The following is a 24,595-nucleotide window of genomic DNA, read 5'->3' on the forward strand; positions in this document are numbered from 1 at the left end:
CAGAGAAAGAATGGCGATCTGATTCTAATTATCTCTAGGTTGTGTGGCCCCTGACCAAGAAGCCTGGAGTCGAGTATTCTAATGACACACAAGTGAACCATGTTCTGATGGGGAAGTCTGAGTGTATTAATCACATCATTAAATTCTGACCTATACCTGGATTTGGGCAGTTCTCCATCATCTTTCCTCCACCGCACCGTAGGCACAGGGTCACCTCGGGCCTCACATTTGAATTCCGCACTGTCATCCACGGTTACTGCCAAGTTACTAGGTCTCTTCACAAATGATGGTCTCTCTAAAATTAGAAAAAGCCTTCTCAAAAAAAAATAAATCAAAAAGATAAACTAAAAACTATTTTATATGTTCAGTCAGAACAGATTTATAATTTAAAATCCTATTTAGAAAATTAGCCCTGCCCTGGCCAGCGTGGCTCAGGGCATCCCCATAAACGGAAAGGTCATGAGTTCCACCTCCAGTCAGGGCACATGCCTGGGTTGCGGGTTTCGTCTCCAGTCAGGTGCATTTGAGAGGAAACTGATTGATGTTTCTCTCCCTCTTTCTCTCCTTCCCTTTCCCTCTCTCTAAAACTAATAAGCATGTCCTCAGGTGAGCATATAAAAAAAGAAAAGAAAGAAAAATTATCCACATAGTTTCCTACTTCTAGAAACTCCTCCTATGTTTAGTGCTTCCTCCCAGTTTTGCCCCCATGTCTTGGATGCTGTGCCTCAGGCTGCTTTACTTACTCCTTCTCTCCTCTTCCCACACCCCAAGAATGTTGGTTAACCTTCTTTAAAAAGGTCGTTTCTTTCCCCCTGGTACAAAGATACTAAATAATAATAAATGGTGAGGTTTACTGTGAGCAGATCAGATAAAATGCACTTACCTAAGACAGTGAGCTCTGCTACTTCACTCTCACGCTCCCCAACCATGTTGGTACCAACACAAACATATTTTCCAGCGTCACTTTTGCGGGTGTAAGTAATCATAAGCTTTCCTCCTCGTATCTTAAAAAAAAGTTTCACATGCACACTATTAAAATTGTTTAGCTGTGTTTTTACATGACAGAGCGAAGTTTACTTTCTAAGCATATAAAGCAAAATTATATAAAAAAGCCAATGTGTAGTACTTGCTATATTTATAGGTAGCAACTTGAAACAGAATTTATTCCAAAGGTACAATATAAAAGAGGCAAAACATTTCTACTAGCCCGCATTTCTAGTAAAGTTACCTTATTTTACATAACGAGAAATTTGTATTTCTGAACCAGCCTTCTTCTTTCCTATTATTTAGTTAAATGGAAACCAAAAAAACTGCGTGAATAATATGGTTAGCAAGTGAAAAAATGAACAGGAAAATTCTTAAAACCTTATGAGTATAGTTTATATGGAAGTACATATTAGCTGTAAGTGATTTTAAGAAAGCATATTCTAATATTATAACGTGTGGAAGTAAAAATGCCTCTAATTACTTAATTTGTCATAGTTGCTTTGAAGGAATAGATCCTGACTGCCCAAACACTGTAGAACCTGGGATTTAAAAAACATAGGCGTTGCTGATGCCCACACATGTTCTTGGGGACTTAGGAGGTGGAGACTGAAGAGATATCAATAAATCATCTGGAGAGTCATTCTGGTACACTCTTGAACATTTAATTATTTGAACAAGAATTAATTACAAATGTAAGCAGACTTCCAGTACAATAACTAGGCTGAAGCTAACCATGAATTAAGACTAGGATGCAGAAACTGAACTACCTTTACTTAGTTTAATATCCTTTTGGTGGGGAGCTAATTTCAATTACCCATGAATATCTAAACCTTGGAACGGTTTTGTCAGGGCTCTGAACCTTGGAAAGGTTTTGTCAGGGAGAACTTCCACATGTTTATTCGTGGAGGTTTTGACCCCGGAGTTATTCTGTGCTGTACATCAATTAGACAAAGAAGGAAAGAAAGAAAAAAAGAAGGGAGAGAGAAGGGAGGGGTGGAGGAGGTCATTTATTCAAGCGGAGTTATTTCTCATCACACTAGTTTATTGAAACTACTACTTTATGAAAATGGGGCCATACTATTTTGGAATGCCTAAATTGTCTTATTTCAACTCAAATTAGAAATTTTTAACAGGGTAATTTTAACTTCTGTGACTTTAGAACTTGATATTGTTTTCAGTCATGCTACTTTGAAAATGTTCACAATTCTTTATGCATCATATATGAAAACCATCCAGGGATTTTTCTCCGCCTTTTTCATGACTCTCTTCCTCATATGGAGAGTAATGCTGGCATGTAGTAGTTACTCAAAAAATTTTTGTTGAATTCAACCTGCTTTTTATTTTTTTTAATCCTCACCCAAGGACACACTCACCAAGCTCAGAAAGGCCAAAAAATGCAGAGAGAGAGAGAGAGAGAGAGGGAGAGGGAGAGGCGCAGACAGACAGACATCCATCGGTTGCCTTCCATACATGCCCACACCTGGGATAGAACCCATAACCTTTTTTTTTCCTTTTTGTATACAGGATGATGCTCCAACCAACTGAGTCACCCTGCCAGGTTGACTGTAACCTGCCTTTATAGACAAAATCCAGTCTGTTATCCAATGAAGCATTTCTGTAAAGGCTTGTAGTAGTTATAAGATATGTTAATAACAATTTTATTGTTTTCATATATACTAACCTAAATATTCAAACAGAATAATATGAAAAAATGTCATGTGAAAAGTATCTTCCTTAAATCTACTGTTCATGTGACACATGCTCTTCTGGAACCTGCATTTTCACGGCAATAGCATACTGAGGATATTTTTACATTTTAAATGTTGAAAATATTGTATACAGATCATCAGAGTCTATTTCAATGGCTACATAGTATTCTGTTATACATAGTATTCTATTATAGAATATGGATTTACCATTTTTTACCAAACTAATTTCTTCTTGGTAGATGTTTCAAGTATTTTACTCTTCCCATTTTAGAAACCACACTGAAAATCAGCCTCCTTTTGAATATATCTTTTCTCACATGGGTATTATGTCCATAGAAGGCCTCAAAGTGAGATTCTTAAATCAAACGTCTACCCAGTGTTAGAGCTAATGGATGGCAGTGTTAACTTTTTTATGTTTTTATAAAGTTTTGGTCTTTAGCATAAACATGCTGTGAGACTGTGAGGAGAAAGCATTGTAACCTCATTTCTCACTTAAGGGTCAGCAGGTCAGAAAAGTACTTCTCCTCCCACATACCTCTTCTCTGCCCATCAGCACAACAGGCCTTAATTACGCTTTTAATTGTCAGATTTCCTCCCTGCCTGTGAACTCCAAGGCAGAGAAGCATATCTACTTCCTGTCTGTGGTCCCAGGAATCCTCGCAATGCCCAGCAAATTATGATTTTTGTGAAAGCAAGAGTGACCTGCCTGATGTCATACAGAGTGTTGGAGCAGGACTAAGATTTTAGTAAGATACGGATTTCGGCTACATGAGATGCACAAGAAAAGAGAAGAAATGCACAGTCCAGAGCTTGATTAGCAACTTGAGTTTTAATAAACTCAAGTTCTTGAGGTGCAGGAAATCTGTGTACCATAATATCAAGACCCTTTAAAGAAGTTTCACTGTAACCTTTCACCATATACACATTTTGAAAAACACAAACATTTCCAAAATCTTGAGGAAATGAAATCATTCCAGAAAAAAGGAAAGTGACAAATTCTCTTCTAGATATGAAAAGTAAGTGATCTCAGATGTTGTCCTACATGTTCCTTTACTGGTTCTCTAACTTTGGACAAAACACTGAGCTTCATTCAGTACCCTAGAATCTAACCTTCAATATCCTTACATATTTGGGTGGTCAGTCCAATTCTGAAGGGATTGCACATTAATATGTTACAGCCATAGCAAAGTAAAAAATAAATAAATAAGTGCTTTATTCTTTTTGTTCTAAAAATTAAGTCAGTGAGTCCTATCTACGATATAACATAAGACTTAAGAATAATTTTAGCCATGTCCAGATGGCTCAGTAGGTTGGGATATCATCCCATACACCAAAAGATTGTGGGTTTGATCCCCAGTTGGGGAGTGTACAGCAGGCAACCGATTGGTGTTTTCTTCTCTCTCACATCGATGTCTCTCTGTTTCTCTTTCTGTCTCTTTTACTCTTCTCTAAAATCAACAAACATATCCTTGGGTGAGGATTAAAAAATAATAATTTCAGAAGATATTCAAATATATAGGATAAGTCAAAGAGTGAGAACATAATTTTCAAAATACAGATTTATTTTTATAGCTTCAGTAAAACATAGTAATAATTTACTTTTACAAATCTTAAATACTTGAGAATGCAGAGTTTTAAATCAACTTGCTCAGGCACACGTGGGACACCAATTAACATTATATATTACAGCTCAATGCTGTGATATTCTGAAAGAATCTGTGTAAATGGAGAAGAAGGGGAATTTAGTTAACAAGAGTTATGAGGCGACAGCCCGGAGATTCTCAGTCATGGAAAAATTCCAGTGTTGAGGTGAATGGGAGGAAATAAGAACTGAAGTGAACTAAAACTTCAAAGAAAGCTATGAAGCCCTAAAGAGTGTGTTGTACACACCCATTACCATCATCCCAATCACACACATATTACAGATGGTTCAATCTTGGAAACATTTTCTAACTAATCTATTAGTCTTATGCTTTATGAACACATAGCTATGCTTTTTTAAAAGATTTTATGTATTTATTTTTTAGACAAAGGGAAAAGGAGGGAGAAAGACATCATTGTGTGGTTGCCTCTTATGCACCCCCTACTGGGGACCTGGCCTGAAACCCAGGCATATTCCCTGACGGGGAATCAAACCAGTGACCGCTTGGTTCATAGGCCAGCTCTCAGTCCACTCAGCCACACCAGCCAGGACTGTTTTTGTTTTATATATAAATAAACTGTTACTGTTCCATAAAAATTTATTTTACAGACTTGCTTGCTAAATCACATCTACTGCTCAAATTTATAATAACTCACCAGGCACTGTACAAAATATTTTCTCTGTCCTTTGTAAGTAAACAAACTACAATAGTACAGATCACCATGACAATTTTTTTCTAAAATATTTTTTTAAATGAATCAGGGTCTTGAGTGTTTTTCATTAGTATCATTATATGACTAAAAGTATACATTTATCACAGCTGTGTTCATTTACATATATAATTTCTATATGGATGGGAAAACAACATAGCTAATTGAGTCCTGAAATAATATTAAACTTAGAAAACATTTTTAGTAAGAAAAATACATGTTTTTGGTAACAATAGCATAAATACTAATCATCTGTAACTCAATGAAGTCAACTAAATTGCACTTAGGGTTTTTTATTCCAGATATTCTTTTTTTAACATCATTTCTTTCTTTTTTTTTAGATTTTATTTATTTATTTTTAAAGAGGGAAGGGAGAGAGAAAGAGAGAGAGAGAAAGATCAATGTGCGGTTGCTGGGGGCCGTGGCCTGCAACCCAGGCATGTGCCCTGACTGGGAATCAAACCTGCAACACTTTGGTTTGCAGCCCACGCTCAATCCACTGAGCTACACCAGCCAGGGCTATTCCAGATATTCTTTACCAACATTAAGTTGAAATCAAACTCAAAATTAAAATATATACCAAAAATAATTTTAAAGATTTTAAAATCCCAGATAATCTTTCAAATTGATCAAAAGTAGCTACATCCACATAGTAAAACAAAGTGAGGATGGGCCCTGAAGTCAGAGGGCCTCAAACTATGTATATATGGCTTCAGGCACAGTATTAACTCCTCTGTACTTATGTTTTTCATCTTTAAAATGGGGATACTGTTAATACACATCTCCAAGGATGTTATGAGGATTACATGAGATTAATCATACAAAGCACTTAGGAAAATGCCTGTACATTATAATTATGATTATGGATTTAATAATTTAAGAGATATTTGTCCAGCTCTGCTCTGGCTGGTATGGCTCAGTGAATTGAGTGCGGGCCTGCAAATCAAAGTGTTGACAGTTCAATTCCCAGTCCGGGCACATGCCTGAGTTGTGGGCCAGGTGCTGAGGGGGTGGGTCACATGAGAGGCAACCACACACTAATGTTTCTCTCCCTCTCTCTCCCTCCCTTCCCCTCTGTTTAAAAATAAATAAATAAAATCTTTTTCTTAAAAGACGATTTAGTCCAATAAAAAATGTTTTTCTTTTTTTTGTTAGGCTACATTCAGAAGCTTTCCATTAAATTATTATTAACACATCTTCCATAAGTTTTGTGAGAAAAAAAATGAGTATTTAAATCAATACAGCAAAGCCTTAGAAACAAATAATTCTTAGGCTAAATATGTTTTACTTATTTTCTCCAAAACAGTGACTATCTATGGGGGCAATGAGCCTCCATTTCCTAGAAGATATTTGGCAATGACATTTTTGGTTGTCACTACTGGGAAGGGTGAGTACTGACAGTAGGTATAGGCCAGGGAGGTTGCTAAAGAGCTAACAATGCTCAGGAGACACCCCCCCACCCCCCAGTGAAGAATCATCACACCCAAAATGGCAACAGCCCTGAGGCTGAGAATCTGGCCTAAGGATAAATGCTGGATTATAATGACAAAAGTAAGGAGGGGTTAAAATTACAATAAATGTTTACTTGGGAAATCACTGCCTAGACTTCCAAAATTAGTATATAACTACCTGTACACAATTTGCACTCCATCAATAAGAGACTTTCTGTATAAAATACTGTATTCTGTCCTATACTGACTGGCAATAATGGTTACGATCCCAAAGAAGATGCTACAATTTAAGTGGGAGATTAAATAGCATCAGCAAACCTGGGAAAAATTTACTTCTGCAGAGATGATAGAGGCAGAAATTAACAAAAGCAATGGAAAATAATATGACAAAGAAATTTAAAAAGTAATGGATGAAAATAATACTTTTCAATTTCCAGAAATTCAAACTGATTTGGCATTATACCAGTGGCTAAACTGAAACATGGCTAACCAAAAACCATAATTCTATTGTCTATGGTCACAGATGTGGACTACATGGCAGCTTGTTCTTTTTAATAAAAAGGAGCAGAAAAACATAGTACTATAACCCTTATCAAATATAACATACCAGCTTTCAGAAAGTATCTACTATTAACAATGACATTTTATGTTGAGTCATATAAAATCAGTGATTGTATAAAGTGACTTTACACATACTAAATCTTAGTGTTCCTTTGTAAAAGCAAAACTTGATGTTTTTTCTCTCTACATAGAAAAGAAAAATATGTGTAACACAAACAAAACACTATAAATGTAAAAAACTGTGCTATTTAAAACAAGCGAAGAAATATTTCTTGGCAGGTCTCTTCCTGCAGCTGGATTTGACAGCCAAATTGTAAACCTATCAAAAACGAGTTTGTATAATGAACAGACACAACGTTAAACACTACACTGCAGCCACACTGCTTCAATTAACATAATCCCAGTAGTGGAGAAGCAGAATTTGTTAAGCTTTCAGACAATATGCTGGCATCTAGCCTGTGTCAAAAATCCAAAGCAGAGGTCCTACTTCCTCATTACCATATACCTTAGCAGCCCACAGCAGTAACCACATTAGAAGCCCACATTTCCATAAGCTCTAGACAGTGCTTGAAGGGGGGCCGGGGCTATCTACATACTTGATGAAAACAAAACAAAAAAGATCCAGTAGTCTTGCTCCTTTGGGGGAAGAAGACAAGGAGGAGAGAAGAAAAACGTGGTTAAAAAAAACTTTAAAGTTTCAAATACTCTCACACTTAATATTTTTCTTCAATAGCCTCAGACTAAAACAAATGTTTTGAGACATTAAGGTAAGGAATACCTCGATGTGTTTGATATACAGGATTCTTATATGCTAGCATTTTCCCTTTAAGAACTTATAAATGATTGTTTTCTTTAGGGGTAAAAGGTCTTCTCTCACACTTAAAGAGTTTTCTGAAGCAATTGAAAATCCCTTTGCAGATGCTTTCATCTCCTTTACTAAATCATTTACTGAATAATAAGATAATATTAAAAAGTATAAACTTAAAGGACACATGGTCAAAAACTGGGGGGGGGTAATGGTAGGGAAGTGGGGAGGGTGGGAGGGGGAGCTGGACTGGGAGTAAAAAGGAGAAACTGTATTTGAACAATGATTAAAATAAAATTTAAAAAGAAAGAGGAGAAAAAAAAATAATATAAAAAAGTCCAGTTTAAGATGAAGTTTTTCAACCCAAAGAGAATCATTTTATGTTTCTCATAAGCATGAAACAACTACAATCAGAATTCGAATTTTCCAGAATGCAAGAAGAAAAATTTCTTTTTCTTTGCACACAAACAAGCATGCTCTCTTTCCAACAGTAAATTAAGTAAGCTTTTTTGTCTGGTTATTCTATGGAGTATACAGCTTACCCTGCAATCAGTGCTTAAAATCAGAAATAAAGATGAACTTAAAATGAACTCCTTGGTATGTCTTCATTTTCTAGCCTAAAGCAAGTCAGATGATTTGCAGTATCTGTTACACAGGAATTTTTTTTTCAGGCCTCACCCCCACAATGTGATCCATACACCTCTAGGTTAACATGCTAAACCACTGGGGCTAATTAACCAGTTTTGCTACACAAAATCTTTTCTGCTTTTAATTACATTAACCTAATGTGACTTGAATTCAGCAGACCAAAAACGAAACCACTAATTATATTAAGGGCTTCAAAGATGATTTCAGATTGCCAACCACCAAACTGTCATACAATTTATTTCATTTCCTTTAATAGAATTTTGCATTTGCATTGTGTATTTCTTAATAGAAACACTATTTTAAAAATACATCATAACAATTGATTACATGAATACTGGTTTAGAATGCTCAAGGAGAAATACATTGAAATAATATATATGACACATAGGTGTCATCATACCAGTAAGAAATTATAAAGTACCTAATTTTTACAATTTTCTAAAACAATTTTCTGAGCCTTTTCTAGGCTCAGAAATATTCATTTACAATAACCCTGTTTGATAAACAGGTCTAACATAATGAGTAAAGTTTTAAGAGTACCAGGGTTTAGAAATTAATTTTTCTGAAAAGCTTGATTCTTTACCACAGTTTCATACTACTTTGCAAAATAAATGAGATGAGAGGTTTTGAATTACAACTGAATATCATCCTTAAGCAATTCACTACTAACTCTTTGACCGGAATACCTCTTCATAGCAGTGCTGTCAATTCTGCCTGGATCTTTGACCTACAGAACAGACATCAAGCTGTTGTAAACTACAGGAGAAGTACTTTGCATGGGTGTTAGACTTCTTAATGACAATGAGATGCAGGTACCCCAGATGGCCCGTCATAGCCCCCAGACATTCTCCTTCCTGAAATAAACTGCAGGGCAGTTGTGGATGCTCCCTAAGGACTCCTTTCAACAGAGACATGGAAAGAAAAATCACAATAACAGCTTTTATTTAAAATTTAGCATGAATTCAACAACAACAACAACAAAATAAACCAAAAAAATATAATTATTTAAGCAAGGAGCCGAGAAAGGAAGAAAGTGGAATAATACCCTAAGTTATTACTTTACAGCCTGGCTGCAAGAGTGGTATCACCCTTCACTGTAAACAATTTGGATTAAAGCATACTTTTTAACATATACTATGGTACCTTTTAAAAATCATCTTGCTTCACTGCATTCTAAATTAAGCAAAACCACTGGAGGTAGTGTCATATACTGCATAAATGATAGGACTGAATAAAATGCACATCTAATAGCAATCTTTATATACACATAACCAAGTAAAACACAATTGGTATAATTCAAACCTTACACAACATGAAATAAATTACAGGATTTTTTATCTGGCAATACTTCTTGCTCACACCCCCACATAAGTAATTCAATGAGAAAACTTAATAGAGAAGCCATGTCTATAATTAAATAATTTCATATTTTTACTAATTATGGTTTAATATCATATGAGATATTTTATATAACTCTAATGTACACATTAATAATTTTGTTGTTTTCTCGCTCTTTGGAACCTGAATTTTAATATAGCTAGTCAGATAAAAACATAAATTTTTGATAAATCTTCATTATCAAAAATCATTATATAAAACAATTTATATTTACTACTCCAGTCACCGATGATAACATTTTTTTTTAATTTTAAGAAATTAAATTTATTTATTCTCTTTATTTGTACTAACCTTGTCACACAAATATATTTTTAAAAAATGGTATCACAGCCCAGGGTGGATGGCTCAGCTGGTTAGAGCATCATCCCAATATACCAAGTTTGTGAGTTTGATCCCTGGTCAGGGCACATATAAGACTCAACCAATGAAGAGTAAGTGGAATACTAAATCAGTGTTTCTTTTTCTCTTTCTCTCTTTTTCCCTTCCTCTGTCACTAAATAATATCACATATTCGTGACCACAGAATTTCATATTTAAGTCTCAAACATTAAGTTTTATTCTAGATAAATATATACAATAAACCAAGGTCAGCCAAATTATGATTCTCCTTCCTGGATAAGAAAGTTTATTATTCTTTCTACTTTTCATAAAGGCTATTACCATTCAACTCATTTTTTGAAAAATTTTCACCTCTCCTTATTGTTATTTCATTCTGGTTTACACAGATCTTAGATTAAGAGAGAGAGGAGGAAAAGGAAGAGGAGGAGGAAGAAGAAATGAATTGTTTTGAGTATAACCCACTCAAGTCTTTTGATTAGATATGATCTGCTTCCATGCTGCTCACCCAAAGGCTGTTGGGAAAAGCTGTCGTGTACTTATGACCAGTTCGATATAAATTTTCGACACAAATAGAGCAGCTGTAGCCAAAAAAGGGGTTAAACTAAGAAAAATAAATTATATGCTCATATTTACATTTTTTAACTATAGATTACCAAAAATATTTAATTCAGTCTGATTTCAATCACATTGTAGAGTTTTTACCAGATGTTACTAATATATTTAATATGTCCACCCTTACTCAAAGCTCATTTCCTTTTTTAGAGCCCACTTAAAGTGTAAATGATGTTCTTGGTATTCAAGAAAAATCTTATATAACAAAAGGATGTCTGGGTAAGTACACAGTTATTGGAAAGAAAATATAAAAATGACAAATTGAAAGCAATCAAATGACAATTCTACATTTTTCTTGGTACCATTAAAAGAAATGGCATTACAAGAAGAAAACCATACTTGTTATACATCTTTCAACTGTTCTCTTAGGAGTGGAACTGAGAGGAAAAACAGGCAATTAGATCTCTCCGCTGGCGTCCCATATTTGCTTGGGCTTCATGAATACAAGAGAGTATGATCTTGTTTCATTTGTTTGCTGGTACACTTTACAATACCATTTAAAAACCAACATGATTTCAGCCAGGAGTTTAAACACACTTGATCATCAGAGAGAAGCAACAAGAGACTCATGCAGAAATAGCAATTATCCCGGTGGGAACACGTGGCTCTCTGCACAGCTTGGTGCGCTGCCAGCTGAGAACACTGGCCTGGAGGGCTGCTGCCTAGGCCATGGCAGCTGCACTTCTCTGCTCTTTTCATTTCCCCTGCTAGACTTCTCATTCCTTAGAGCAACTTGTAAGTTGGTAGTTGGCTGTCTGCTGCTGCAGAAGCACACCTAGAATAATTTGATTATAGACTACATTGGGAAGAGCTGTATTGCTAATTGCAGGTAAGTTGGAGCCACTCTGCCGAGGGGCAGTTAAATTAAAGGGAGAGGATGCTTTTCTTTGTGAAGTTATAAATTACCATCTTTCTATCTGGTTTATATCACTAGAGGACCTGTTCATGAATCCTAATTTTAACAAGGGGAAAAAAAAAGAAACACGGTCTCCTTAAAACATGCCTATTTTGCTAAAGTGTGGCTCAGTGTCCACATGACAGCACAAATTTGCCGTTTTCTCCTGGACACCCATTTTGTCCAGCCAGAGTTATGTTGCCTAAAGCAATCAACCAAGAAAGCCCTCTCTCATTTATCGTATTCCAAACCAGAAGCAGGCTGCCGAGTGCTGGTAAAATAGAGAGCAAATGAAACAGCAGAGGCTTATGCTGATTCCCCAGGTGTCTGGTTCCTAAGTCATTAAGATCAGAACCCAAGACTGAATCCTATAAAAAGGAGGCACCATAAAGAGTGGTTTTGGAAGCAAATGGTCTTTGCTATCTAGCTCCTCAAAGTAAGAGAGTTGATTGATTTTTATCTCTGTGAAAATTCTAAGTATGACATGGTAGTACTCTGCATGCATATGAAAAATTAATTTAGCTCACAGCTATTAAAGTTAATGTATTAGTTCCTTCACAGGTCTCCTGAAACAATGTCCTGCTGTTTTTAAAGGTAAAAACAAAGTCTTGTGGGCAATTTTCATTTCCTACAAAAGTAGGTTTGCTTTTTACCACGTTATCCAACCATCTGGCTATAATTTTGAATTTACATACAGTCGGTGTTAGGACAGCCTGAACTAAAAATCTGCAGAGGAATTATGACTATACTCAAGAAATAAAGATGATAAATGCTCATAGTATTCGAGGGGAGAAAAGCGCATTTTCCAACACTTGGCTCTTTCATATCATAAGTACACCAGCTGAAAATACTTTTCAAACAGTAAATCCCTTTTTCTCTCCATGGATTTTTATTCTTAGGTCTTCTCTATAATTTTGGTCAAGTGTGAGAATTCCTCTCACCACCAAACGCCTTGCTAAGATAATACCTTTTCCAGACACCGTGTGTAATTTGTCACTTTTGAAATTTAAACTCACTTATATTCTGAAGACATATAACCAACACAGACAAGGTCAAAACAAGGTTGAATATGCAAAGGGTTCTTGGATTCAGAAATGCAGAATGAATTTAAGAGAAATTAAGAAAAGTAATTACTTTATGCAAACACTTGTAATTTGCAAAATAAAAAATCTATAAGAGCATTTTATATTATTTGTGATGATTCTATACAAGTAAGAGTAGCTACAAATTGAAGTAACTAAACATTCATTCCCAATCTTTGGTATTTTAATCCCAAAGAGTTGAAGGAGAGTGAGCTTAATTACAAGACAAGTTTAATGGATTAATCACAGTGAGGGCTCATCAGACCAGGGTCAGAGATTCAATATCCATATGGCCAGTTGTTCACTCTCTTTTATTGATTATGAGACTATGCCAGCCAGACCCTAGCTCAGTTATTTGGCCAATGAGTGCTTCATTTCATAAGGGACACAAGATAAGACAAAGATAATAACACTCCTCACCACTGCACATGTTAAAACAAATGTAAATATATCTACATACTTCCTAAGAGAAAGCAAGTAGGGTAATCTACACGTGTGAGGAAAAGAATAAATTCTTGAGAAGAAATTCTTGAATAAATTTTTGAGAAGAAAGTTTGGGCTACGGTTTACATGGACACTTTTTGTGAGGGCTACATTAATCTTCGGAATTACCCACACTCACTTCTATTTCCTGAGAATTCAATGATTAACTCATAGACAAATAATTATTAAAAATAAATGCATCTAGACTTATTTCTACAGCTATCCATGAAAACAAAATAAAAGAGTATTTCAAAAGTCGTTTGGGGTGGTAAACAATATGGAGCATTACTGTTGTAATTAATAAGCAGCATGATATGTTGGCATGCGCTGTATACAGGACATCGCTGCATGTGTCATCTGTTGGTTTTACAAGTCTCACAGGAGAGGCGTATTTTTCTATTTGGGGATGGGAAAAACGAAGGCTCAGGGAATATCAGAAGCTTGTACCAGGTCATTTAGTGAATGGACTGGAGCTTCTTCTACATAGATCCAAAGTAAAGTTTACATAGAACACTTTCTTTTGGACAGAAAACAAGGGCTCACATTTTCTTTGCTTCCTACTGCCCAAACTACAGACGAGCAGTATCTTGTAAGTGTACAGATCTTTAGCCAAGAACCAAGGCTTGGGGAAGAAATAAATAGGTGCTGTTGGTGGACCTCCCAGTTGGGCTGATGGCCCTCCCTCCATCACACTGCACACTCAAGCCTGGCTGATGTGGATATCCAACTGAACTGCCATCAGTCCATCTAGTGGGGAAAACCTGCATGTTAACACTTCACATGTACATGTGTTATTTTTAGGAGAAATGTCGTTAGGCAAATTCTTAGTTGTTAATTTAATCCTGATTGTATTATTTTTCCATTACCATTTAGTTCCCTTATACCCCCTCTTCCCAGCAGTCACCACACTGTTTGTTGTCCATGTCCATGAGCCCTTTTTTTTTTGCTCAATCTCTTACATTATTTCCTATACAGATGAATGACTTTTCCCATATAAACATGCACTTAGTATCATGGCATGTTTAAAATTTAAACAGTATTTATAAGCTCCCCTAATAAAAATGAGGAAATCTGACATGATCTTTTATGAGTGTGATGCGTAGGGCAGTATGGTGATATGGCACATCTAGGTTAAGAGAAGAGTAAGGCAAAGAACTAGGACATAATGGATTCCTTAGTAAATCATACTTTATCCACTCGAGACAAATTCCCATTACTTTTAACCAGTATTACACAGATCAAGTCCAAGTGCTCTTAAAATTTTCCCATGCAAGATGATGTTGTTGAAGATGACTTAACCATAAGCTTGCTTCTTGTGTGATCAGTCTTTAAAGCTTTGAGATCACCGCCATTTGTAAGACTTAAGAAGAGGAAACCTGTGCCATCTGTTAGTCATTTTGTTAATGCACAGCAGATTATTTTACAAGTGTACAATTTATAATATTATCAAATTCTTTGGGATTAAAAAGATAAAAATTAAAATGGTCAGATGTCAATGATAATAACAATGAGTAATTTTAAAGCAGCTAGCCTTTAAACAAAATGCAGAATCTACATGAAATTAGACATCACCCTCAGCATATGATTTGGAACTATTCTTTGAGAAAGCTTCTAAATAAAGTGATAATATGGACAAGATAAAGAAATAGATAAAGGCAATCTCAGCCAATTTAAAATAATAATAAAAAATCCCAACCCCCTTTAACATGCACAGTTTTAAAATGACTTGAAATTTAAAGGCTGAAAATCATTTCTTTGATTTCTGCATTTTGGACCATGTTTTAAAGAAGTACACTTTTGAATTTATGATTTTTTTTAAGATTACAATTCACTCTGTCTGTGGTAAACAGAAAAAAAAATATCTGGCCATGATGAGCAAACACAAAAATTGCAATTACAAAAATATTTTTGAATGAAATTCTGGGCAACCTAAGAAGACAATTTCTTAAGATATGTTCTTTAAAACATACCTGATAAAGCAAAATTATGCACAGAATTGTTAATCAAATTTATACAAAGTCATGTTTGTATCCAACAGATACATAAGGAGGTGAGGCTATTAAACCTTATACATTGAAAATACTACTGTTTACATTGGTGCCGAGACAGAAAATACTGAATTTAGGATATAAAATAAGGGAGGAAAGTTGTATGAAATCAATCCAGTGAAACACTTTACCAGTGGATATTTTGTTAAGACATATCTTTTTTTAACATTTTTATTGTTGTTTGAATACAGTTGTCTCCATTTCCCCACCCCCACTTTCCCCCACTGCACTCACCCCCACCTCCCACCTTCAATCCTACCCCTCTCTACCATGGCTTTGTCCATGGCTCCTTTATACATGTTCCTTGACAACCCTTTCCCTTCTTTCCCCATTATGTCCCTCTCCCCTCCCCTCTGGTTACTGTCAGTTTGCTCTTTATTTCAATGTCTCTGGTTTATTTTGCTTGCTTGCTTGCTTGCTTTGTTGATTAGGTTCCCCTTATAGGTGAGATCATACGGCATTTATCTTTCATTGCCTGGCTTACTTCACTTAGCATAATGCTCTCCAGTTTTATCCATGCTGTCGCAAAGAGTAGGAGCTCCTTATTTCTTTCTGCTGTGTAGTATTCCATCGTGTTAATGTACCACAGTGTTTTGATCTACTCACTTACAGATGGGCACTTAGGTTGCTTCCAGCACTTGGCTATTGTAAATTGTGCTGCTATGAACATTGGGGTGCACAGGTTATTTTGAATTAGTGTTTCATGATTCTTAGGGTACTAAAAAAAGGCAGTTCCATTTTTAGTTTTTTGAAGAATTTCCATACTGTTTTCCACAGTGGCTGCACCAGTCTGCATTCCCTCTTGTCCACAACCTTGCCAGCACTTGTTTGTTGATTTGTTTATGATGGTTGTTCTGACCGGTGTTAAAGTAGTATCTCATTGTGGTTTTAATTTGCATCTCTCTGATGGGTAGTGATGCTGAGCATCCTTTCATATGTCTCTGGGCCCTCTGTGTAGAACATAATCAAATTTAAGTGTTGTTTTATAAGGGTTGATCAGTTCTAGTTTGTCATGGGAAGAATTAGAACAGAAAAAAGACTGGTGTTGTATGGTCTGACTCTTACGCCTGACTCACAATACAGGTCCATTAAGTCACTCAAGGCAAATCAACTCCTTGACTTTTCTTAAAAATGAAGGGACTGCCCTGGCTGGCATAGCTCAGTGGATTGAGCACAGGCTGTGAACCAAAGTGTCACAGGTTCGATTCCCAGTCAGCCCACATGCCTGGGTTGCAGTCCACAGCCCCCAGCAACCGCACATTGATGTCTCTCTCTCTCTCTCTCCCTCTTTCTCCCTCACTGCCCTCTCTAAAAAATAAATAAATAAAATCTTTAAAAAAAACCCAACTCTATGGTCTTTCATTTGCTCAGTTTCTCCAAAATAAAATGTTTAAAAAAATGAAGGAACTTGCAAAGAACTTATATGTACAACCCATGGACATGAGCTGAGACAGAGGAATGCTGGTGGGATGGGGAGTGCAGGGAGGAGGGGGATAAAGGGGGGGAAATGGGACAACTGTAACAGTATAATCAATAAAGTATACTTAAAAATAAAAATACACCCCCCCCCCAATAGCACCTATCTTATAGGGCTTTTGTGAGAATTAAATAAAGTACTGAAAACAGTAAAAAAAAAATCAAGTGGCTTGCATAAAAAATCTCTCAACTTAGCTCTATGTCTAAGATTCTGTACCTATAACTAACAGAGAAATATATTTACTCATATAATTAACTTGTGTGGCACATCTTCCCATTTTATCTGTTAAGCCAATGAAAAATGATGCTTTAGAAAAAATAATGGTGTGGATGATACCTCCTTTCCATTTTAAAAGTGAATGAGAAAGTAAATATACAAATGTATATTGAAATAAAATTGTGTATACTCAGAGTAGCAAGTTTACAGTTCTGGGTATGTTATAAGACATTACTTAAAAATATTATCTTCACCCAGGACATTTTTTCATTGCTTTTAGAGAGAGAGGGGAGAAAGAGAGGTGGAGAGACAGAGAGGGAGAGAGAGAGAGAGAGAGAGAGAGAGAGAGAGATGAGAGAAACACATTAATTGGTTGCTTCCGTTTGTGCCTCAACCGGGGACTGAACCTGCAATCTTTCCATTAATGGGACAATACTCCAAACCACAGAGCCACATTGGCCGGGGCTGCTAGAAGGCATTATTTTGATTCATATTTCATTCATTTAACATTGTTAAAGAAATATGTATTGAGCTCCTACTATAAGAGACGCAGGGAATACAGCAGGCCCTTATGTGTTTTATGTATATTAGAGGAGTAATATATAAACAACAAATTGCAGTGGATTAAAAGAAAAATATGTAGCAAAAGGAAAAGGAACATTTAACAGAAAGATATATCTATTGTGGGTGTATATAGTGGGACTTTGCAGAAAGGTCCTCTGAAAAAGGTGCCTTTCAGTTGGAAAATGAGTGCATCAGACAAAAGGGGTTTAGGGACAAGAATATTCCGGGCAGAGGGAATAGCATATGCAAAGAATCTAGTAATTTGGTACTTCAAGCTTTTGACAGTCAAGCTTTTAAACGCCCATGTGACTCCACAACTGAAAAGCTGGAGGAACAACCAAATATTGGAATTATATTTATGATTATATTGTCATCTAAACTAATGTCTGTGCTAGAACTCAGAATGCTTTAGTTTACTACAATCGTTTGAAAAGAGCACTTGGACTTCATGAGGAAGTGTGAAATGCTTGGCTTTCTTTATTCCAGTTTCAGTATCCACGCATGATTAGTGCACGTGTAATTATTTAACTAAAATTACAAGAGTTTGGAAAGGTTCAGGATGTTTCTTAGCAAGATAAACCAACCTCTCTCAACCAGTGTTCCTCATCTGAATCGCAGCATTTCTCAATGACTCTAAGAATTGTATATAATTAGAACTGTTCTGAATGCACAGCAGAAAAGTCAATTTATTATACATAGTGGATGCCTTAGGGCAGTGAGGTTTAGTTCTCTTGAAGAATTTCCAGTTGATTATTGCATTTCACAATAAGGTATACACAGGACTTGAATTAGTTTCCTAATATTAGTATTAGATATACTTTATTTACCCATAATATTCACCAACACTAAATACTCATGGTGATTCTGGAAAACAGGAGATTTTCTCACAGTTGTTTATCAGCTATAGATAGAATGTTACAAGATACATAAATAATGAATTTTCTTTTCATAGACATTTATATGTTTTTTTACTTATTTAGAAAAGTTGAAATTATTATAACACAAAAAGTTGTTGATTTTTCTTTCCCATTAAGGTTTTGATGACAGAATCCTGAGTTCAGGCAGGTATACAAACAAAAATAACCAGAACACCCAGTACTAATGAGTCTAGAGTTGTCACTATTTATAATGACAGTTAATACGTATTTCTCACTGAATTCCCACAATGAAACCATGAACTAATACAGGTATGATTAGCTGATATGTTTCACAAATGGAAACAATGTATTTTTTACATTCACATGTCATTTATCATAATCACAAATCAGAGGCTATTTGAAAAAAACGAGGTTATCGGATTGGCTGGAGTACATTTTCCAGGGTTTTTTGTTTGTTTGTTTGTTTGTTTGGTTTGCTTTTTTGGAGAGAATAATCTTGTCCTTTTTTATTGAATGTATTGAGATGACATTAGTTCACAAAATCACACTGGCTTCAAGTGTACAATCCAACAAAACATCATCCATACACCACACTGTGTGCCCGTTGCTGCAAGCAGTCTCTGTCCATCCTCATCTCCCTCCTTTGCCCACTTCCATCTACCCTCCACACCCCTTTGCCCTTGGCTAACACCACACTGTTGTCAGTATCTATTTTATAAATGTGTATGTGATATGTTATATACATGTGTGTATATATGTGTGTTTACGCTCAATCCCTTCACCTTCTTTCACCCAGACCCCAAACTCCATCCCCTCTGACAGCTGTCAGTCGGTTCCATGTGTCCATGCCTCTGTTTCTATTTTATTGATTAGTTTATTTGGTTCATTAGATTCCACATTTGAGATCTTACGGTATTTGTCTTTCTCTGACTGGCTTATTTCACTTAGGATAACAATCTTCAGGTCCAATCCATGATGTAGCAAAAGGTAAAATTTCCTTCTTTTTTTATGGCTGAGTAACATTACATTGTGTGAATGTACCACAGCTTTTTTTTTTTTATCCACTCATCTACTGATGAGCACTTGGGCTGATTCCAGATCTTGGTTAAAGTAAATAATATTGCAATGAACATAGGGGAGCATGTCGTCTGTCAAACCAGTGTTTCAGTTCCTTTGGGTATATTCTTAGAAGCAAAACCACTCGGTTATAATGTAGTTTCATTTTTAATTTTTTGAGGTAACACCATACCACTTTCCACAGTGGCTGCACCAATTTTGTAATCCCACCGACAGTGCACAAGAGCTCCTTTTCTCCACACCCTTGCCAGCACTTGCTGTTTGTTGATTTCATGATGAAAGGATATTTTATGGTGGTTTTTATTTGCTTCTCTCTGATCATTAGTGACATTAGCATTTTTTTCATATGACCATTGGCCATCTGTATGTCCTCTTTGGAGAAATGTTTATTCAAGTCCTTTGCCCATATTTAAATTTGCTTTTCTTCTTGGTGTTGAGTAGTGTAAGTTCTTTATGTATTTTAAAAACTAACCCCTTATCAGATGCATCATCAGCAAATGTTTTCTCCCATCCAGTGAGCTGTCTTTTCATTTTGTTGATGGTTTCCTTCACTGCACAAAGACTTTTTGGTTTGATGTGGTCCCATGTGCTTATTTTTCCTTTGTTTCCTTTGACCAAGAAGATGTATCAGTGAAAATTGCTACAAGAAATGTCTAAAATTTTATTGCCTATGTTTTCTGCTAAGTTTGTATGGTTTCATAACTTACATTTAAGTCTTTAATCCATTATGAGTTTATTTTTGTGTATGGTGTAAGTTAGTGGTCTAGTTTCATTTTTATGCACATATGTGTTCAATTTTCCCAATGCCATTTATTGAATAAACTGTCTTTACCTCATTGTATATTCTGGCCTACTATTTCAAATATTTTTTCTTAAATTTTATTTGCCTTTTTTTAATTAATTATTTTATTATTGTTCTATTAAAGTAATCCCAGTTTTTCCCCCTTTGCTCTCCTCCACCCAGCCCACCCTGTCATCCATGTTCATGGGTCATTCATACATGTTCCTTGACTAGTCTCTGCTCCTTCTTTTCAAATATTAATTGACCATAAAGGTATAGGTTTATTTCTGTGCTATCTGTTCTATTGATGCATATGCCTATTCTTGTGTCAAAACTATGCTGTTTGGATTTCTACGGCCTTATAGTTAGTTTTATATCAGGTATTGTGATACTTCCAACTTCCTTCCTCTTTCTCAAGATTGCTGAAGGTATTTTGAGTCGTTTGTGATTGTACATAAATTTTTGGAATATTTGTTTCAGAGCAATTTAGAGGAAAATGTTGATAAGATCACGCAGATATTGAAACCTGAAGTTATAATGTGGTATTATAAATCATATCTCCTGGCTGGCATAGCTCAGTGGATTGAGCACGGGCTGTGAACCAAAGCATCACAGGTTCGGTTCCCAGCCAGGGCACATGCCTGGGTTGCAGGCCACAGCCCCCAGCAACCGCACATTGATGTTTCTCTCTCTCTCTTTCTCCCTCCCTTCCCTCTCTAAAAATAAATAAATAAAATCTTTTTAAAAAGTCTTAAAAAGTAAAATAAATCATTTCTATATTTTATTTATTAATCCACTGTGTTTTGATTATTAAATTTGAAAATAAAAGAGTAGATAGACCATAAATTTGACTTTTTAACTCAATTCTTTAGTTCCATGATTCATATTAGAGATTTATATTGATTTAACTTCAAATTAAATCATGACTAACATTGTTACTTTTTAAAGATAAAATATATAATGTGTATGCCTCTTCATGTAAGATGGACAGAAAAAAAATTTCACTTCACTATACCAGTTTCCTTTGACCTTCACACAACAGAACTACATTTATTTTGCAGGAACATAAATTTTACTTCTCAGGGAGAAAGGGCTCACCTCAGCTGCATTAAGTATGTTGATTTCCTCTAGGGGAGAAGAGAGGAAAAGGAAGCAACAGACAGTGAACAATGAAAGAAACTGGAAAATGAGAGGAAACCCACTAATCAAAGGAAGAGAGGAGGAGCAGATGGCTTAGGAAGGAGACATGTGGGAATTTGGGGGAAAGGAAGCAATTGGCAAGGAGAAGGCTGAATGCCAAATTTGCAAAGGATCTGGAGGACCCCAGGGATTTGGATGGGGTGTGAGTCAGCTAGTTTTTACCCAAATATCACACCAACAAGGGAAATCAAAGAAACCTATAAAGACACATAGGAAGCACAAGAGTCCTAGAAAAAGAATTGATGACATGTTGCATTTTTAACAATTGTACCTCTTTAGCATGGGAATAGGAAGTGTTAAATAGCTTTTTTAATGTATAACTAAATTTTTATCATTTCTTTACTAATGATTTTCCAGTCCTTAACTTGCTTATGAAAGAACTTATATACTTAACTTGCTTATGAAAGAACTTACATACTTAAAACTCTTATTTATTTTAACTACTTTTTACTTGCCATGTGTGTATGTGATTTCTCACTCACATATAAATCTCACTCACATATAAATCAATTCCTTTAAGCCACCATCCAGGCTCACGGTAAACAACTGTCCCACTTGTCCCAGAACCAAGGGTTCTTCCTAGGACTAGGGAGTTTCAGTGCTAATAGGACAGTTTCCAGAAAACCGGGATGGTTGGTCATCCCATCTAAGTAAAATCTAAAGAAAAGGCTACTGGATATGGTTGCATGTAACGTTAAAACACATTAATGCTGTGAATATTTTCCACATTTTTCAAAGAACATAACTCTTAATATAATTATGTGATAAGTAAATGCATTGGCAATTACATGGTTTCTGACTGCATGATGGCTTTGATGGAAATAAATAAAATTATTTCCCCATCGTCCAATTTATTTTTCAGTTAACTAACCAAAAACAAAATCTGTAAGGCATATGGAATATTTGTAGCATGTTCCATTGAAATGGGTAGGAAAAATAATTTTAAAAAATCAAGGCACAATTTATCTTAAGAAATAACACAAGTCACTCAAAAATGTTTATGTCACAAAGCCATATACATGGAGAAGGGAAAAAGTATGTGTTATTCATCTCTAAATTTTAGCTTAAAAGTAAAGAATTTCAAACATGAAGATAAATGTCTTTTAAGCTCTTCTTTTAAATACTAAAATAAACTTTATTCAGGATAAATGACAGAAGAAGTTTCTTATGAAGAAAGTAACTCCAGAATTTTAGAATTAAGTCTTGGAAGATCTCACTATTTAGATTGTATTGTCACTGTGTTAGTTTTTACTATATTTTATTGTATGTACACAAAATTGCTAAGCTATAACACCAATACTTTTCAATAACTGGATACTCAGTTATCCATCATTATATAATTTCTCATAATTGCTTATTTTTTTAGCAATAACTTCTGAAATGTGTACAGCTAATGGTATTAGAACCTGGGTAATCCACAATTTGGACAGTTAACTATAAAGTACATTCAGTTGATTAATTCACTGATTCACAACATTCTGTTTAATATAAATCCTCTTTCCCTAAATGCCAAATGGTGAACAGTTATCATCCTCTTTAGATAATCTTTTAATATCTTTTAACGTAAGACTTCTAAGGTCCAAAATAAATTTTAATTTATCTCAACTGCAACCTTTGGTTGAACCTGACCATTTCTATGCAGTCTTTTGTGAAACTACTAAACTTCAAATTTTATAAATCTATTCTGTTACAGTTTTCAGTACTGGACATAATAGGACTACTTCTCGAACATACAAAGCTTAGTTTCAAGACCACCATAACCTCCACTGTGTGAACTAAACTGTCCAGAACCCTGTAAATTTAAAGACAATGCTTCGTAGAGGAAGCTAAGAGTTACTGTCTTTGGCATTGATAGCAGATCACAGTCCCTATATATGAGGAAAATCTATAGGACCTTGTAGGAAATGTTATCAGTGACAAAAATCCAGTTGCTCCCATAATTGTCCCTCTAGCCAATGTGGAGTTAATCACTACATTAGTAAAATCTTAGTATTTATCAGACAGCATTGTTGGCAGAATAGGGTTTGACACCTAGTGTGCACTACATTACGCGTTCATTATCATCACCATCTCCTCCTCCTCCTCCTTCATCATCTTCTCCAGGAGACTGAACTGACTGATCTCAGTGTGCCATAGTGGGAAAAAAATGGCTTACTGAGTGTTCAAGGGAACTGAGATAATATAAAGCATCCAGTGCACGGCAGGGACTTAAAACACAATAGCCACTGTTATTACTATAGCGTAGATTAGTAAATTGTTGGTGTCCCTACAATAACCACTTCTAAAACTTGACACCTTGTTTGAAAAATTTCAGATTAAAAATAAAAGGATAAAAAACTAAAACTTAGACACAGATAATACTATGGTGGTTACCAGAGGGAATGGGGTTGGGGCTAGTAAAGGGCGATGGAGTCCAAATATACAGTGATGGAGATGACTTGACGTTGGGTGGTGGGCACACAATGCAATATAAAGATTAGGTATCATAGAAATACACACTTGAAACCTATATGACCCTATTAGCCAAAGTCAGCCCAATGAATTCAATAAAATTTTTAAAAATATAGAAGTTATTCTTCAACTTTTTTCATGACAGAGTTAAGTGGAAGAGCTTGCAACATTACATAAACATTTATTGCATATTTACTATGTTCCAGGAATTAAGAATTCATTGTTGCTTTTATAAATATTCATTACTAGTTCAAATCAAAAGGTTTAATTCTTAGTAAAAAATTATCAGACCCCATATATAAATACATACAACTATCACTCTGTTTTATTAAAATTATGGTACAATTTGCTATCCCAATTTATCATATGTTGAGGAAAACTATTTGGTCACTGTGGTGGTCACTGTTGTTTCATTTGTTCCCACCTATGTACAATTGGATACCTTAATATTTTAGTTTATTAATATGTATTATGTACTATGTATTAATATGTGTTCTTGTGCATGTAATAAGTAATTAAATAAGCTATATTTACATGCTTTTCTCTATGAGAAATTGCCTATACTTCCTTCCATCTCTATG

The 24,595-nt window shown here is 35.4% G+C and overlaps 1 protein-coding gene across 8 annotated transcripts in view; it reads right to left on the reverse strand.

Moving 5' to 3' along the window:
* Nucleotides 1-24,595, reverse strand: part of ROBO1 (roundabout guidance receptor 1) — a 1,159,940-nt gene that overhangs the window by 111,154 nt on the left and 1,024,191 nt on the right. For all 8 annotated transcript variants that reach the window (XM_036017943.1, XM_036017942.1, XM_036017946.1 and 5 more), the window contains 2 exons: nucleotides 884-1,004; nucleotides 157-295 (listed from right to left, as the gene is read on the reverse strand). In XM_036017943.1, the coding sequence (XP_035873836.1) occupies nucleotides 157-295; nucleotides 884-1,004 (260 nt within the window). The remainder of the gene's footprint in view (nucleotides 1-156; nucleotides 296-883; nucleotides 1,005-24,595) is intronic.

This window comes from Phyllostomus discolor, chromosome 2 (assembly GCF_004126475.2).
Source record: "Phyllostomus discolor isolate MPI-MPIP mPhyDis1 chromosome 2, mPhyDis1.pri.v3, whole genome shotgun sequence".
NCBI lineage: Eukaryota > Metazoa > Chordata > Mammalia > Chiroptera > Phyllostomidae > Phyllostomus > Phyllostomus discolor.